Source organism: Spea bombifrons, chromosome 3, assembly GCF_027358695.1.
Source record: "Spea bombifrons isolate aSpeBom1 chromosome 3, aSpeBom1.2.pri, whole genome shotgun sequence".
Taxonomy (NCBI): domain Eukaryota; kingdom Metazoa; phylum Chordata; class Amphibia; order Anura; family Pelobatidae; genus Spea; species Spea bombifrons.
In genome coordinates this window covers 53,158,125-53,175,127 of record NC_071089.1, presented here as the reverse complement: position 1 = coordinate 53,175,127, position 17,003 = coordinate 53,158,125, and the positions used below count along the sequence as shown (strand labels likewise).

The 17,003-nt window shown below is 38.1% G+C and overlaps 1 protein-coding gene across 1 annotated transcript in view; it reads right to left on the bottom strand.

Moving 5' to 3' along the window:
- Positions 1–17,003, bottom strand: part of GALNT2 (polypeptide N-acetylgalactosaminyltransferase 2) — a 102,782-nt gene that overhangs the window by 7,162 nt on the left and 78,617 nt on the right. The window contains exons 9-14 of the mRNA XM_053458570.1: positions 12,746–12,833; positions 10,470–10,573; positions 9,683–9,809; positions 7,679–7,771; positions 5,021–5,104; positions 1,912–2,038 (exon numbers count right to left, since the gene is read on the bottom strand). Of these exons, the coding sequence (XP_053314545.1) occupies positions 1,912–2,038; positions 5,021–5,104; positions 7,679–7,771; positions 9,683–9,809; positions 10,470–10,573; positions 12,746–12,833 (623 nt within the window). The remainder of the gene's footprint in view (positions 1–1,911; positions 2,039–5,020; positions 5,105–7,678; positions 7,772–9,682; positions 9,810–10,469; positions 10,574–12,745; positions 12,834–17,003) is intronic.

Here is a 17,003-nt window from a genome sequence, read left to right as displayed (position 1 = left end):
TTTCGCTCACATTAGCTAATCTCCACCAGAGCTAAGAGTAACGAGTATGATAAAGGTTCTATTGTTAGTTTATATTGATGTTTCTGCTCTGTTCTCTCCAACCTACATTCGTACATGCAATCCAATCTAGTCCTCAAGGTCATGTTCATCGCTATCTTTAGAGCATATGCAGCACTTCATTTGCAACAATATAGCATATTGAGGTAAAAAAAAAAAAACAACCCGCTAAGAAGCAGTTTTTTTTTTCATTGTTTTAACTGCCAACTGAAATACTTTCTGAAATATATGTAATGCTAGTTCTGAGCTAATTATATTTTTTCAATTACATCCTCAAATCCATAGCTAATTTCCAAATCATACAATGGAAAACATTTCCATGAAGCAGGATATAGACACATTAATAAAGGAACAGAAAATCAACTCTGCCTAGATAGTACAGCTACTAAGAATTAAAATACCGTCTACACTATTAAGTTCTTATAAGGTAATATTGAACCACAAGTGAACCATAAATATATAGGGAAAACTAACTCCTTCCATATTTATACAGTCTTTTAAGGTGACACAAACTGTAATATATATATATATATATATATATATATATATATATATATATATATATATATATATATACATACATACACACATACACACATATACACACATACACCCATCCATACACAGCACAAGACAGACAGGAAAGGTTTCTCCTAATAATAAAAGGTCAAATCTATCATCATTTAGTCATTAATACATGCATTAAACAGAGCCTACCCCCAGTCTACAATGGAAGGCATAAATCAATCAAAATGTTCTTTTCAGAATAATAGGAAGATAATTCCAGGGGCTCAAACTCAAAATACAACCAGACATCTTAATAGCAACACTATACAATTCACAACGAAAATGAATTTAGATTTTTAACAGTTATTTCCCTTATACTGCTTTTCTTTTCCTCTAGATAATACCCATATATTTTTAGCTGTTACTTCCCTTACACTGCTTTTCTTTTCCTCTTGATAATACTAATATATTTTTAGCAGTTATTTCCCTTATACTGCATTTCTTTCCCACTAGATAACACCAATTTAACCAAAACACAAGCAAAATAATGCCATGCAGGGGAAAGCACAGACATGTGCAAGCCAAAGTAAACACTGCAAGATTCCTCCATGATTAATTGCAATACTACATTAAATTAATGGACTTTATTTGTTTTTGTTTTATTCATTTTTTTAATTGGATAATGTAATTAAACAATGTATTGTTTCTAATACGGGTAACAAACTTCTTATAACGCAGTGTTATTAAAGTGTGCCAACTAATGTTTCAAAAACACCTTGTAAGTCCTATTAAATCGGCCATAGAGCGAGCTGGTTATTTTACGAATGCACTGAGGGTTATTCATAAAGAGAAGATTTGGTGCAGAGACAGAAAAGAAACCCCATTATCTGCAGTGGTAATTGGTAAGTCGAATGTAATGTTTAGTTGTTCAATGGAGGAATTTACATCCATATAAAACACAATTAGCATTATTATCTCAATGTATTATTTCACAACCTTATGGGGTGTTGCAATATTCGGTTTGTTGATATTACAGATTTTTTTTTTTTCCATGATGTATAGACCAGGCAGTACAATTTAATTATACTTTTAAAAAAATGTCCTATTAGATATATTGCATAATATTTTGCAACAATATTTGGTATTGACCAACCTTTTAAATCACAATCAAAGCAGCTCCATGTACACATTAAATACTCATTAAGTTTTAGTTACAGGTGAAATGAAATAACATTAACTGTGTGCTTAACCTATATCTCAGTGATATAACTTTAACCTAAATACCTTAGGTGTAAATCTTCAGCTGTGTTTAAAAACACAGGGGCTATACTATATATACATACATACCTGGTTACCTCCAGCATTATGGCATTCATAAACCCCAACCACTCCGTCTGCGAAGTGGCCTAAGGTGTCAAGGCAATTGGTACCTTGCTGCAAAGCCCCAAAAGCGATATCCTGATGGTCAGGAACCCTGCAAACATATAAACAGAGTTTTAAAGATTTAGAACAACAAATCACACACACATTCAATCTGAAAGTGGTGCACATAAGTTCCTTATTAGGGTGCAGTAATGATTAAGAAACGGGTTGCAAAAGCTATTGAGCCTTAATGGCTATTTGTTCCTATTCAAAGAACAAATAAATGAAATATAGGCACAAACAACAAAGACACCTTTGATATTCTCCATACTTGGTCACAATAAGATACTTACATAAACTTAGGTCAGGACAAGGCAAACACAAAATGAGTGTATAATAATGTACTATAAAATACAGATTTATATGTACTTTGTCATAATATTAGATTATAGTGAGAACGATCAATCAGAATTAAATCTCTGCAGACCGACGTGGCGCCTTGTCTCATTTATTTACAGTCACAGAACGTCCAGTATCTATGAAACAAATTCAGTCGCATTTACATGATAATGCGGCTAAAAGCCATTGGATTCCCTGAAAGGTAATGCAAATCGACTCTGATTTTAAATACAAACAAATACACCGTATTAAGCATATGTGATACACCAAACAATACAGTATATAGTTATCGCACACACACTGCTTTACATAGGGCAACTAAAGATAGCACAACTGTATATTATACAAAGCATATTCATAACAGCATGATGATGATACTGTTTAACCCCTGTTAACCAGACAGTTTTTTCTTTTTGTACCCTTCATGACCAAGGCTGTGTTAATACTTTTGCGGTGCTCGTGTTTAGCTATAATAATCTGCTGTCCCATTTAGTGTACCCACACAAGTTACATATTTTTTTCAGGACAAGAAGGGCTTTCTTCAGATATCATTTTTTGATGATATCATCTAATTTCCTATATAAAAGAAAAGGCTCCCTTTCTCACTTTTATTCGAAAAATCTTTTACTCTTTTTAAAAAGCTAATGAAAAAAATGTTAACTAGATTCTACTATTTGTCCTGAGTTTAGAAATACCCAATGTTTTTATGTGTTTTTGCAAGTTATAGGACAATAAGTACAAGTAGCATATTGCTATTTCAAAACCATTTTTTCCAAATCTGGTCATTGTGCCCCCATGTGCTATTTTGGGTATCTTTGAAGCCAGTCAATGCAATTTACCCCATCAAACTAAAACTAGACATCGCAAGGTATTGCAAATGCTGGTATTTTAACCCTTTGTATGTACTAATTCTACTACTACCCTTATAGTAGTTATTTATTTTGTGTTTTTTTTATCACACAAATTGTACTTCAGGTATACATTTACAGCTCCTGGTATATGTAATGGCCAAACAACACTCCAATGTGTGTGTAACAATATCTACAGCGATACCACCCATTCATGGGTTTGTCTGTTTTTTTTGGGGGGGGCTAAAGGCCACATTTGGGAAGTGTGCTTTTTCCATTTTGGTAAGTGTGTGTCTATGCCCTGTTGTGGACATCTTTGAACTCGGCCACTGCAATTTACCCCATCCAACTTTCTTTTTTAAAGTAGACATCCCTTGGGTATTTGAAATGCTAGTATTTTAACTCTTTCCATGTCAGGATTTTTGGTAAGATACAGTGCTAATTTTAGCACTTGCTCATAAAAATACATTTTAAATTTTTTTTTTACATTTTGTTGGAACTGTATGGTTCCCCCATCGTCACTGCATAATTATTTTTCAATGTTACCACATTTTTATTTATTATTAACTTTTTATTTTTTTCCATTTATTTAAAAAAAAATATTGCTGTGATTAGAAAGCTAGGCTCCATTGACTTGCATGGTTGGATGCTGCCATCTTGTGAGAGGCAAAATCTCCCAGCGGTGGCCTTTGTCACCGCTATGAGACATTTCAGCGACACCATTGAAGTTTATCAATGATCGCTTCCTAAGCCATTTTAAAAAGGCGTCCGCCACCATAGAGTGTATCCCGGACATTGACGCCTGAGGGAGGGGTCACACGGGGTTGCTGAATGCCTTGACATCGAGGCATTACAGCAACACCATTTCAGCGAATAAGCTTGTTTAATGGCATGACGTTCCGTGCACGTCATTGGTCGTTAAGGAGTTAAACAGAGGTATACAAGGTGCATCATTATTAGTCGTCAACAAAGGAATAATAAATAAAAGACAAAATAAGTTTGCCATGATGTAACTTAAGTTCAGGTCTAAACTGAAGGCACTGTGTAAGTGTAAAATACAGTAAGCGTAGTCAAAGCATTAGGAAGACTGCCTGTATTTAATCATAAGGTTTCAATAAAAGACAATAACTACATAATTCTTGACAACATACATTTTAACAATGATTTGAAATTTCCTGTTCTACTTGCTGTGTACCAGCATGTAAGCATAACAAAAAAATAAGAAAAAGATGAAGTGGAGCTTTGTTTTAAGCGGTTTAATGAAAAAAGGAGAAAGGATTTTTTACCAAGCAGTAAGCACACAGCACTGTGTGATATTGTAGCCAGTTTTACTTTATTCCCAGACACAATGTAAAAGAAAGAAGTATGTTTGTATTGGATGGATTGCTGAAAAAATGTGCATGCTGGCATGCATAATGAGCAATAAACTAACGGCTTTAAGATAAACTTAAAGCACAGCAGCCATAAATGAATTTGTACGGTGGCCTTTTGCCTATAAACAACAATAAAACTTTCATTCTTAACCTGTAATAACCATACACGGTGGGAGATAGGTCACCTGATATATAAGCTGCATCTGCCATGGGTGAAATGGCATGATTCATTTCTAGATGACCACATTTTAGATACTGTAAATGACAATAACAAATCTAATAAAGCACTGATTTTCATTACATTTTTTCTTCAGATGTAACAAACTGCAACATCAATGCTATTTGGGCAGAAATAATCAGTATTTATCCATGTTTTTTTTTATTATTATTATTATTATTATTATTGTATTGCCTGAAGCTGAGCTGGATGACTGTAGTCACTGTAAATGGTTAAAAACAAAAATATAATCTCACCTTAACTCAGGATAAACATTTTCTAAGTACCACTTGAAAGGTTTGCAGTTCAGTTTTTTTTTCAGCTCTAGGCGACTTTGAATACTGAAAACAACAGAAGAGACGTGACAAATATGTTAATGCGTGAACTATACCAAGCAACCTTTGATATTATAACAAGTGACGTGTGTATGAGGGTTGCTGTCCCACGCCTCCCCCAAGGATCCGATCATGAAGGACACGGGGTGCAGAGCAGAAGTGCTAGCTATGCCAACTAGGTACAAACCTCAATAAAAACAAATGGGCCAGATAGGAGAGGGAGCCAACTACCAATCTGCTCCCCGTAATGTGAAAATGGGCATAAGGTCAAACATTACAATGACATAATTAAGTAATCAGGGGAATGGAGCCCTGTTCACTAGATCTCATGTCCATGCCATATAAAATATTTTTTTGCTGTATATTAGGTCTATAAGTATGATAAACTATCCTGATGCTGCAATTAAGGTTGAGGTCCTATAGCAAGAAGAAAAAAACAAGCAGGCAAGACAGGTTTCTAAAGGATTTCTCAATGAAATGAGAAACTGTGCCACTCAACAAGCTCATACCTATGGCCACATACATTTGTTATACTTTTGATAAGAATTCACTGATCTACTGATCCATTCACTAAGTAGGCATGATTGCTTTAACATGCAGGAGCCTTTAAAAGTACCTAATACCATCAATACTTCTCTATACATTTATATCGATCAAAGTCATGGCTCAATATCACTGAGACAAACACCTTTAGCCATGACATACCCTGTAAGATGCAATGGCAGTTTTTTTCTACTGAAAATCAGATACAGAAGCACTGTTTATGTGGGGCATAATCATTTTTGAGTTGATTGGGAGGATTTTTGTGACTTACTTGGATGACACAAGGGGTTTATGTATAAAACGTGTAACAGTAACAAAAGCGTGAAAACAATTGTTCTTTGTGATTTATACCTTACCAACATACAAAATCATTGGTTTTGAGATGCATACTTAGACCACATAGAGGTCTAGTTTATGGCAGGAGTCATATCAGAATTTATTATAATAAAGACACTGGATATGACATTGCATGATAATATATAATTTTTGTAAATATTACACATGGAGCAACAAAATGTTGACATCATTTATAGATGCGCTAGATGGGACCAAAAAAAGAAAATAAATCGACATTTGAAGTATAGTGTAATACAGGGCTCGACAAATCCCGGGCGCCAGGTCGCCATGGCGACAGAGAATTTTGTCCTGGCGCCTAGGTTTTGTCAGCCTCTTACATCCAGAAAAAATTGTGGATGTAAGAGGCTGAGTCACCACATGGGGGCGCTGTTGCTGTCTGCCCAGAAGTCTGGGCAGACAGCACAGCCACTCCGAGTCCGCCCCCGAGCCTGAGATCACTCCCACGGAGTGAGTCTGTAGGCTGAAAACGCGGTTGCTGGAAAATCAGCACTCGTGTTTTCAGCTGCCACAGGCAGCCTCAGGGAAGGGGTTTGTGTGTTGATTGGGTCCCCACACAAGTCTGGGGACCTCACCCAACACCCCCCAGCTGCCTGATCGCTCCATGGGAGCGACAGCGCAGCGTTAACCCCTTCAATGCCGCGATCGCGGCATTTAGGGGTTAATTCCCGTTTTGGGGGCTTTGCTGCTGGTGGTCTGCCTGGAAGCCCAGGCAGACCAGCAACAGCAAAAACGAGCCCCCACAAGCCCTTTGATGACTCCTGTAGGTATGGAAGCCTACAGCAGTCATCAAAGAGACTCCCTCTGCAATGGCTGGTCCATAGACCAGCAATTGAGTCCCAGCTGCCAGAGGCAGCTTCAGGGACAGGGGAGAGGGTTCTTCGGTCTCCACATGAGTGTGGAGACCAGCCCCAACACCCCCCCGCTGCCTGATCGCTCCATGAGAGCGACAGTGCAGCGTTAACCCCTTCAATGCCACAATTGTGTATGACACATTCGTGGCATTGCAGGGGTTAACATTTGTCCCCACAAGCTTGTGGGGACCAAATATCTGTCAATGCTGTGCTCCAATGGAACATCAGCATCGAAAGAGTTAAAAAAATGAAAAAAATGTATTTAAAAAAAAAAAACAAACAGCACTGACCTGAAAGTCCAGGGTGCTTCCAGGTCAAATGCTGTGAGTTTAGTAAGTGGGCTGATGATTATCAGATCACTCCTGACCAACTGTTAGTTTAAAAAAATCCTGGCTCCTAACTTTTTTACCTGGCGCCTAGATTCACAACAAATTTGTCAAGCCCTGGTGTAATATATAAAATAAAGTATTTGTGGGAAGCAAGAATATATTGTATGCTATTTGTTTTGGTATATGTTCCATCTTAAAAGTGACTGTGATGGCACCAAGTATATTATATTAGTATTTCATTTGTGATGTTAATGTATGATAGGACTGCTGTGCCATTTTTCTCATGGAGCACAATAAATCTATTGAACTAATAAGTAATTCACTTTTGATTTAAATATTTTTAAAAGCATACAACGCCTATTCATTTTTAAGTGCTAGTATACTTGTTCAAGAAATATAACTGATTAACTCAGGAGGTCAATGGCAGAATAACTGTAATCGGCAGATATGGAATTCCTAGTAATTCTAAGTGAAATCTGGAATCCAGCTGTAATACTTACTTTCCAAAAGGTACATTCCTAGCTGATGGCACAGCTGCATAGTAGAAATTCTTGTATTCATCCATCCAAACTTCGGCAGCTCTGCGTGTATTTCTGGGCAAGATAATATTTGAACATTTAAGTTAAATATAGTTAAATAATAGTCTGCTGGTGCGAAGAACACAAAAGGAGGTTAGGTATGAAAGGGCGATTCTTGTACAAAGTATCAAAAGTGGTCATTTCACTATGGCAACCAATGAAATGCTCCAATCAGCAAGACCATTCCACTGGTTACTATGGCAATACGATCAAGTTTCAACAACATCACACCAGAATAACTATTCATAACCTCCATGATCTCAGTGCTTGTTCAAAAGACATTAGCTTGACTTTGATACACTCTAAAACAGAAACAGTCTGCAAACGGATATGAACACCAAGCTCATTTTCTAATAAATCCATTAACATGCTAGATAAAATATATGGACATACAAAGGTAATACTGACTGCCCCGGACAGTCACAAGAAGCCACATAATATGGCTGTGCAGTCACCCTTAAAGGTGCTGTTCCGAGTGCTGTTGACACAAACATTTTCCTGAAATAATATCTTCATCCTGTAAAATTTTGCCTCATTCATTATTTTTGCTGGAAACACTCATGTGTCGCATGGAAAAAAAAAACGCCCCCGAAGCAGAATACTATTCTTAAAAGTTTCTGTGTTGTTCTTAGGTGACAAAATCTTCAGTGGAAACGATACAATAACGGATCTGCTATAGTTTATTATACTTGGCATACCGAAGAATGCTGCTGTTTTGTCTAAGTCGTAAAAAGTTGAATTGGCAGCTAAACATTTATTACCCAAATTGATTTAACATTTTAAGAGGAGTTTACCATAGTAATACACATGAATTCTATTCTCCTTTGCTACTAACATAATTATAAACAATATGAAACGGAAAGTTCGGATTGCAATGCTTTGATCATTAGCATGCCACTTAAATGTTTATGTTCTATTATAACCAACATATTATAGCATTTATCTCTGCATTTAATGTTCGTCGTGAAGTATTCAACTAGTGCCTCCTCCTGGAAAAACTGTAGGAATAATTGTAATATCTAAATGAAAGCTGATATTGAACAATCTTACCAGCCACTAAAATGAGATTGTTTGTAAATTTATAGTCAACTTACATTACGGGGTACCATTATTGTTTCTATACTTTTTAATGGGGAGCTTACTTTTATATTTTATTACAAATAAATGTTATGCACCGATACCCTTTGACAGCTATTAGCACATATTTCCCAAGCTGACACCTTCAGCAAACTCTGGTTTTGGATCTCCTTCATCCCTTTCGTAACTAACATGGATAGCCACAAAACTATATTCCCTGTTACATGTACATGCAGCCATCAAGTTAGGGTTTATGTAGTTAGACTTGTACAAAGAGGAGAACGTCACAGACATAAATAACCCGGAATAGAAATGTGTAGGGAACGTGTTTTTGGCTAAGCATGATGTAGAACATGGAATCCTCTAAACCCAGCCAGAAATTGTTCCAAGGTCACCATCACCAAAAGCAATAGGCACTTGATAAGAAATTAAAAACTGTTGGTAAAATGTACTTGCTTTACACCTGGGTTTTTTTTCTGTATTTTTAAAAAAATTCTAACCATTAAAAAATCAAATTAACGTATGGGCCACTCTGAATATTCAAAATTGGGCTTCTACAGAAAGCACCATCATGCCAAAGTCTTCTCCTGTATCAGAGAGAAATATGATAAATAAACTTGCCCGGGTGTATAGAACACTAACAATTTTACATGGATTCACTATAAATAAATGTAGAAGATAGAACTGGTGCTTAACTTTTTTTTTTGCTTTCTTGTGAAACGCTATGAATGGAAGCTAAGCTTATTGCTTTTTTGTAAAAACCTTACTTAAATTAATAGTATTTATGCATTTAACTATAAATAGTAACATAGTAATTTCTTAAATCAATGGTCATAAAGCAGGTCCTACCTGGCGAAGACGGTTCCACTGCCACCAGGGAATGTGTACGGGTGCTGCTTGCGAAAAACGTGGCCTACTCTACTGCAAGGGATTATTTCTAGACTCCCACTACATTGCCATACACGGAATGAAATTTCTAAGATTAAGAAGACAAAATGACTGCGTGAGGAAAAAAAAAAAAATACCGAAGAAACCCCCCCACCAACCATATAACACCTTCAATAAATAAATCCTTGGGACTAGCATTCATGTATATGCCAATATTCATATGTGGTCCTCAAACTACCCTTTGCTAGCTATGTCGCTAGTCACCTGGCTCCATTCGATTAGGGCAGCATTTTTAGGAAGTTTCTAGGAATGCTAACATTTCTTTTTTTCCCTTTTTAACAGTACAAGTAATATAAAGAGCTCACAAGTTGCATTTTTTTTTTAATGAAACGTGTGCATTTGTGAACTTTAAAAATCATCAATTTAATCAACAGAATACTTTTTGTTACTGAATTTAATATGTTTGGAACTACAAAAGATCCTATATAGAAGATACATAGTGCTTGCAAAATTGCTTATCGATTGACTCAGGGGAGTAGCAGGTCGTTTAACTTCTTTTTAATAGGTAATAATTCACGCACTCAGTAAGCTCAGTTTTATGCTCATTTAACTTTTTATTGCTTGTATCAGAGAGTATTTAGAGAGATACTAAACTTTGCAATGTTTAAAACACAACTAGGATTTTGGCTATGTATTAGTGAGCCAATAGGGCATAGTGGGGGGAAAAATTACAAAATGACATACATACCTAAATTTTCTCCACCCCAGACATCCATCATCATGTCATACTTCCCCAGTTCTTCAAAATATGATTTATCCATCACAAACAGGCCTCCAGCTATCATTGGTGTTCTAAAATAAAAAAAAAGGAAAAAACAGAATAAAATACACACACAGTGGCGCAGCATATTCAAGTCTGCACATACAAAACATGTATTAACATGTATAGTTGAATAAGAATTTTCTAGGATGTTGAAATCAAGGAACTGTAATGGTCTATAAACTCCTGGGTGGAGTGAAATCAGGGAACATATGGTGGAGAAAGATCTATTTGTCTTATACACGTGCAAGCGACAGCAAAGGAGGAGGCATACAAGTGGAAACACTGACAATTTAAGGCTAAATTAAAAGAGACTGAATTCTGCTGTGCTGTGAACAACTTGAGAGCAATTGTAATGAGTGTGTCCAGCCAGGTTGAGCTCATCGATAAATCTCTGATAGACCCATACAGAACCCAGCCTTAAATAGACAGGTTGGCTGATGGTTTTTATAGAGACACACGTTAGCAGGACAGTGGTAATAACATGTTGGAGTCAGAGTGGAAGAAAAACCAAAGGTCCAATAACCAGATCAGTTAAATGGAAACACGACACAAAACGTATGATTCAAGGCTGTGCTAAAACATGTGCCGCCCTGTAGGATGTATTTTCATTTTAGATTCTTCTCTGGTAAAGGAACCATGGGGTCACCCTAAATTAACCCAAAATCATTGGACAGCATTAAATGTTCACTGTCTATTCTACGCTGTATATGTTCTCCAAATGTATTTTATGTAAAGTCTGTTAAAAGAACCTGAGAGGATCCTATTTCTAGGTGAAAAATCTCTCTTTACAGTCATATAAGTAGATTAAGGCTCAGAACAACACTGACAAAGTTCTCCAGCATTAGTATTTCCTCTCTTCTTCTACAAAAGATGTCCACTGTGACCTTCCAGCAGTGGACCATATCTCTATTAGAGCCTCAGCCTACAGCTTTGCTTCCACAAATGAATCTGATTTTAGCCATAAAAGGATAGAAGGTGAGTTTTATTCTATAAATAATTAGTATAACCCTACACCTTCATTAGAGGAATCAAATTTGTCAGCACTGTTTTTGGGGCAATGCTGAGTTAACTCCAATTACTGTTCTTCAGATTTTACTCAAATGAAAGTCCACAACCCACCTTACATCAGTGATTCCATATAATGTTCACAGACACTGATTTAAGTTTTTCTAACCTATCGAAAGGCTGCTAGGGGCCTAAAAACTCTATATCCTCCCTCTCAGCCAAGTGTTAAATAGAAAACCTGATATTGACAAGAAGCAATAAGGCGATTCTCTTAATGAGATGCAGAAGAAAAATGAGAGTTTCTATATCAAAAGAGAAAAAAGGCTATTATCAGCTAGCTTCCCAGACTTATCCCAGTATTGTAAGGATATGCTCTTGACGCTGGATGACAGAAAAAGAAAAATCGTATCACTTCTGTAAAACCAGAAAGCTATTTTTACAAGCATTTTTCTCAGAGTCATCAGTATGAGTTACTTCTGAAACAAAAACATACACATCTGATTTTACTTTATTATCTTACTGCATTATCTGTTTTTTCCCAGCACATTGGGCATTCTCTGTCTAAACATTTCTCAACACTGCTAGTTGCATAATATCTCTTTCATTTAAGTGGATATTGCACTGCTCTTATCCCGTCATCCTGCCTATCCCCTTGTTGTGCCGTAGTACAGAATTATGATATTCTAGTAGAACCGAGAATATACAGAAACATGCAACCAGATGGGTCATATAAGCTGCCAATTTTCCTAACGCCATATAGATGCATCACTTTTTTGGGGTCATATAAGCTGCTAAACACCATATAGGTGCATCACTTGAATACATCCCTTAATACCTTAATTAATGTCCTTATACAATCAAACATTTTAATATTACCTTTATAAATATATATGTTTATAAACAACCGTACCTGAATTTTTAATTTAATTTTAAATATTATAAACCTATGTCCTATACCCAACATGTCTCAGACACAAAATTGAACGTGCGTGTGTTTTTAAGAAGATGGATTATTATGATCAGCTTCTGAGACCCTTGTTTTAAGGCCGCCAAGAAATTCAATTGAAATTCCATATAAAGTAAATAATCAGACGTTATGGTCTGGCCCAAAACAAATTAGATTTTACTAATATTCTGTACATGTGAATAGAATGAATAAAAGGGTCAATAACTAGTAGAATTGAATGCAAACTTACTTAATTGGAGCTACTGGGTTTCCTTGCCGAGCCCTTCTCTGCTCTGGTGTCATGTAATCCCATTTAAAAACCAGATTCCAGTCAAAACCTACAAATAAAACATAATAAATGTTTTAACACTCGAACAAGACTTTCATTTGCCACTCTGAAAATTAGAATCAGATCAATACCAATAATACAGGTTACAGGAGCTACAAGCAGAAGCCTACCTATTATAAATATATTCATCACAGGGATATTATGTTCACTTGCCAATAAATCTAAACGTGTTCTAAACATAACTGAAGCCTTGACACGCTTACAGATTAGAAACTTGGGAAATCAAACCAGCAAAAATGAATGGTTTTTCAGGAGCCATAATGGGGAAAAAAGTAACCATAAACAATCTTCTCAAGACCTCCCGTCTGCTGCCTAATGCCTTCTTTCACATCACATTACATCCAGAAGTTACAGAAGACATCAGAAGAGAGGACTGTATTTAGAGATGAGTGAGGACATGAGGAAGATCTATGAAGAACTTATTATTATAGACGCCCAAAGCAAATGATGCCAACTATTTCTTATACACTGCTATCATATTACTATTGCTATCCAAGAAACTGGACCTAAAACATAGAATTGCTCAGAACCCCATTATTTATAATACTTACATGAAGAAATGGATGACGTATAATTTGCGCAGATTATACTATTATTGCTGAACGCTCTAGGCTAATCACAGCATTCAAGACACCACGGTCAACAGTCTAAGATAAACCGCAGTGTGTAGCAGTTCTGTGACGCAGAATGTGGTAGATAAGCTACGCGTGTGAAAAGAAATGAGGCAAACAATGAACACCACAAAACTGAACAGCAAATGTCAGAGGATGCTTAGCCTGTTCGATGGTTGCCTCCCAGACAAGGGATTGCAGGGTGGCTTAATGGATCATAAAAGGCGTACGCATACATTTACTGGGCATAGAGAAACTATAGATATTGGCTCATTAGTATGCCTACATGTTTATCTAATACCACAAAGGCATACCTATACGCTATTTTTTTAAAGTAATTTCTTTGACGGTCCATATTCTCACAGTTTTTATTCATGCTGGTGCTGCATCATCTCATATTACCAGTAGGTGTCACCATCTGCCTAGGGATAGTGATTTGCTGCTCTGTGATCTTGGTGATAGTTGGCGGTAACGACTAAACATCATACTCCTGCAGCTATTCTTTCCTATTAAGCAGGACTAGCGTGCGCATTATAACTCCCATTCCACATGCTGCTGTAGGTATAACACAAGACTTCTAAAGGGTGCTAAAGAATTTTAAATGACAAACCCTGTAACACAAAAAACAGTAATTTTACTCACCGTAAATTCTCTTTTCCCAAGTATAGTGGCAGTACCGTTGGGTTTGCTCTCTTCCCCGGGACAAACACTAAAAAAGATAGAAGGGGTTAAGCTCCACCCCCCCCTTACCCTATAACTGCACGTACCGGCGACCAGCAGTCAGTTAATAACAAGAGGACCAAAGGATGGAAAAACATTATCTTATAACGAAATTAGGGAGGGAAACCTGTACTGCCACTATACTTGGGAAAAGAGAATTTACGGTGAGTAAAATTACTGTTTTTCCCGGCGTATAGTGGCAGTACCGTTGGGATATAGCAAGATCCCCCCCAAAAAGGGAGGGAGTTAGATCTTAACAGCGTGCAGGACTTGACGTCCAAACTCAGCTGCCGAAGCAGAGGAAATGTCCAGTCTGTAATGTTTAATGAAAGTGTTCCATGAGGATCACGCTGCTGCTTCACAAATCTCCTCCGGAGAGACTGAAGACCTGGAGGCCCAAGAGACAGAGAAGGATCGTGTGGAGTGAGCCTTAATCGGAGGAGGAATAGTCGCACCACAGGAGTCATATGCCAGCCGGATGGCATGGGAGCCATCTGGCCAGGGTAGATTTAGATACAGCTTGACCTGAAGATCTTACATGGAACTAAAGGAACAGATGGTCAGATGAGCGAAATGGAAGCGGTACGCCCCAAATATATGGTAAGAGCTCTCTTAACATCTAGACAGTGCCAGTCACTTTCTTCTGGTGTCATAGGGTTTGGAGAAAACGTTGGCAGGACTATAGGTTGGCTAATATTAGCTTGAGATAAGACTTTAGGCAGGAATGACGGTCTAGGATACATAAGTACGTCGTCCTGATGAAAGATGAGAAAAAACCTTTTGAGGCTGAGAGAGCCTGGAGTTCCTCAATCCGTCGTACCGATGTGACAGCTACTAAAAATGCTGTCTTCAGGGAGAGGAATATAAGTGAAACCTCTTGGAGAGGCTCAAACGGAGTCGAGCATAGAGCCTTGAGCAGAACGGTAAGATCTCACGGTGGAAAAAACGATGTAACAGGAGGTCTCTAATTGTGATGGCCTTAAAAAAATCTCCGAATGAAATGATCCGACACCAGATTGAGTAGCAGAAAATGACGAAGAGCAGACATCTGCCGTTTAAAATGTTGCAACCTTGAGGCCCGCTTTAAATCCCACATGTAAAACACGCAGAATGACCGGAATGGGTGGAGGAGAAGACTGCAGGCCTTGAGACTGACACCATTCAAGAAATTTCCTCCAGGTTCTTAGATAAAATCTTGATGTAGAGAGATTTACTGACCCCAAGAGGAGAGTAGTCATAACTGAGTCTATACCTTGATATTTCATGATCAGCCTTGCAGCAACTAAGCCGTCAATCTGAACATTTGAAGGATGTGGAGTGGAATTCCCTTTGTCTCCAAAACGTCTGCGGACAACGGAAGGTCCCCATATGTTACCGAAAGCTGGCAAAGGTGGGAAAACCAGCTCCGGTTTGGCCAGAACGGGATAACTGCCAGTACTCTTGCCTTGTCCATCTTGACTTTGAGCAAGACTCGAGACATCATAGACACCGGAGGAAAGATGTATGCCAGGTTGAATCGCCACTTGATCTCCAGACCATCCAAAAAAAAAAAAAAAAAAAAAAAAAAAAAAAACGGAGGGAAAACCATTCTGTATAGAGAGGCAAAAAGAGGGACTTTCCGATTCAGTCTTGTCGCCATGAGATCCACTTCCGGCAGGTCTACTATTGCCACCAACCCTTGAAAAATAGGCGGATGAAGGGACCAATCTGCTTGAGAACATCTGTTTCTGCCAGTACCTTGTTCTGACTTCTGATGTGGACCGCCGAGATAGCTTCTAGATTTTCATGTGCCCATAGCATGATTTTTGTGCATAAACTTTGGAGACTGGTTACTCTCATACCTCCTTGTCTGTTAATATAGGCTAGTGTTGTGGCGTTGTCGGATTGAATCTTCACTGGGATGCTCAATATCCATGGTTTGAAGAGTACTTAAGCCTTGAAGACGGCATTTAGTTCCCTGAAGTTTGTCGATTGACGCGCTTCCCGCACTGACCACTTCCCTTGTGCTGTGTGAAATTGGAAATGAGCTCCCCAACCAGTCTGGGATGCGTCCATGGTAACTATCAGCCACTGCTTGGGCTGGAAGGACAGTCCGCTTGTCAAATTTCTTTTGACCTTCCACCACTCTAGTCGTTGAAGTACATCCTGAGATATCAGAATGTACTTGTCTAGATCCTCGTCGGTCCCGGACCAGTGTGACAGAACGTGCCATAGCAGAGGCCTCATTCTTGCCTGTGCCCAGGCTATCGCCGGCATGGTGGAAGTCATAACTCCCAAACTGCTCATTACCCTTCTGATAGAGCAGAGAGGATACGCTTGTAGCTCGGCGACACTTAGCCGAATGCGTATGGCCTTGACCATTGGAAGATAGAGGCGTAGAGATCTTGAGTTTACCTGAAACACCAGAAACTTGATCTCTGTGGTCGGGTTAAGCGTGAATTGGCTACATTCAGAAGCCAGTCGTGTTCTTTGAGAAGAGTGATCATCACTTGAAGAGCTGTTAAAAGTTGTGCAGCGGATGAAGCTTTTATCAGCCAGTCGTCCAGATATGGAACCACAGCTATTCCCCTCAATCTCAGTTCTGTCGCCAACGGAGTGAGAATCTTGGTGAAGACTCTTGGAGCAATTGATAGGCCGAAGGGTAGCGCCTTGAACCGAAAATGATGGAAACCTTTGCTTGTCTTCACTGCAAATCTCAGAAATCTCCTTGACTCTACTGCTATTGGCACCTGCAGGTAAGCGTCCTGTAGGTCTAGGGAAGCCACATAATCCTCTCTCTGAATCATTTGAGTAACCGAAGAGATGGTTTCCACACGGAAGTGTTGATA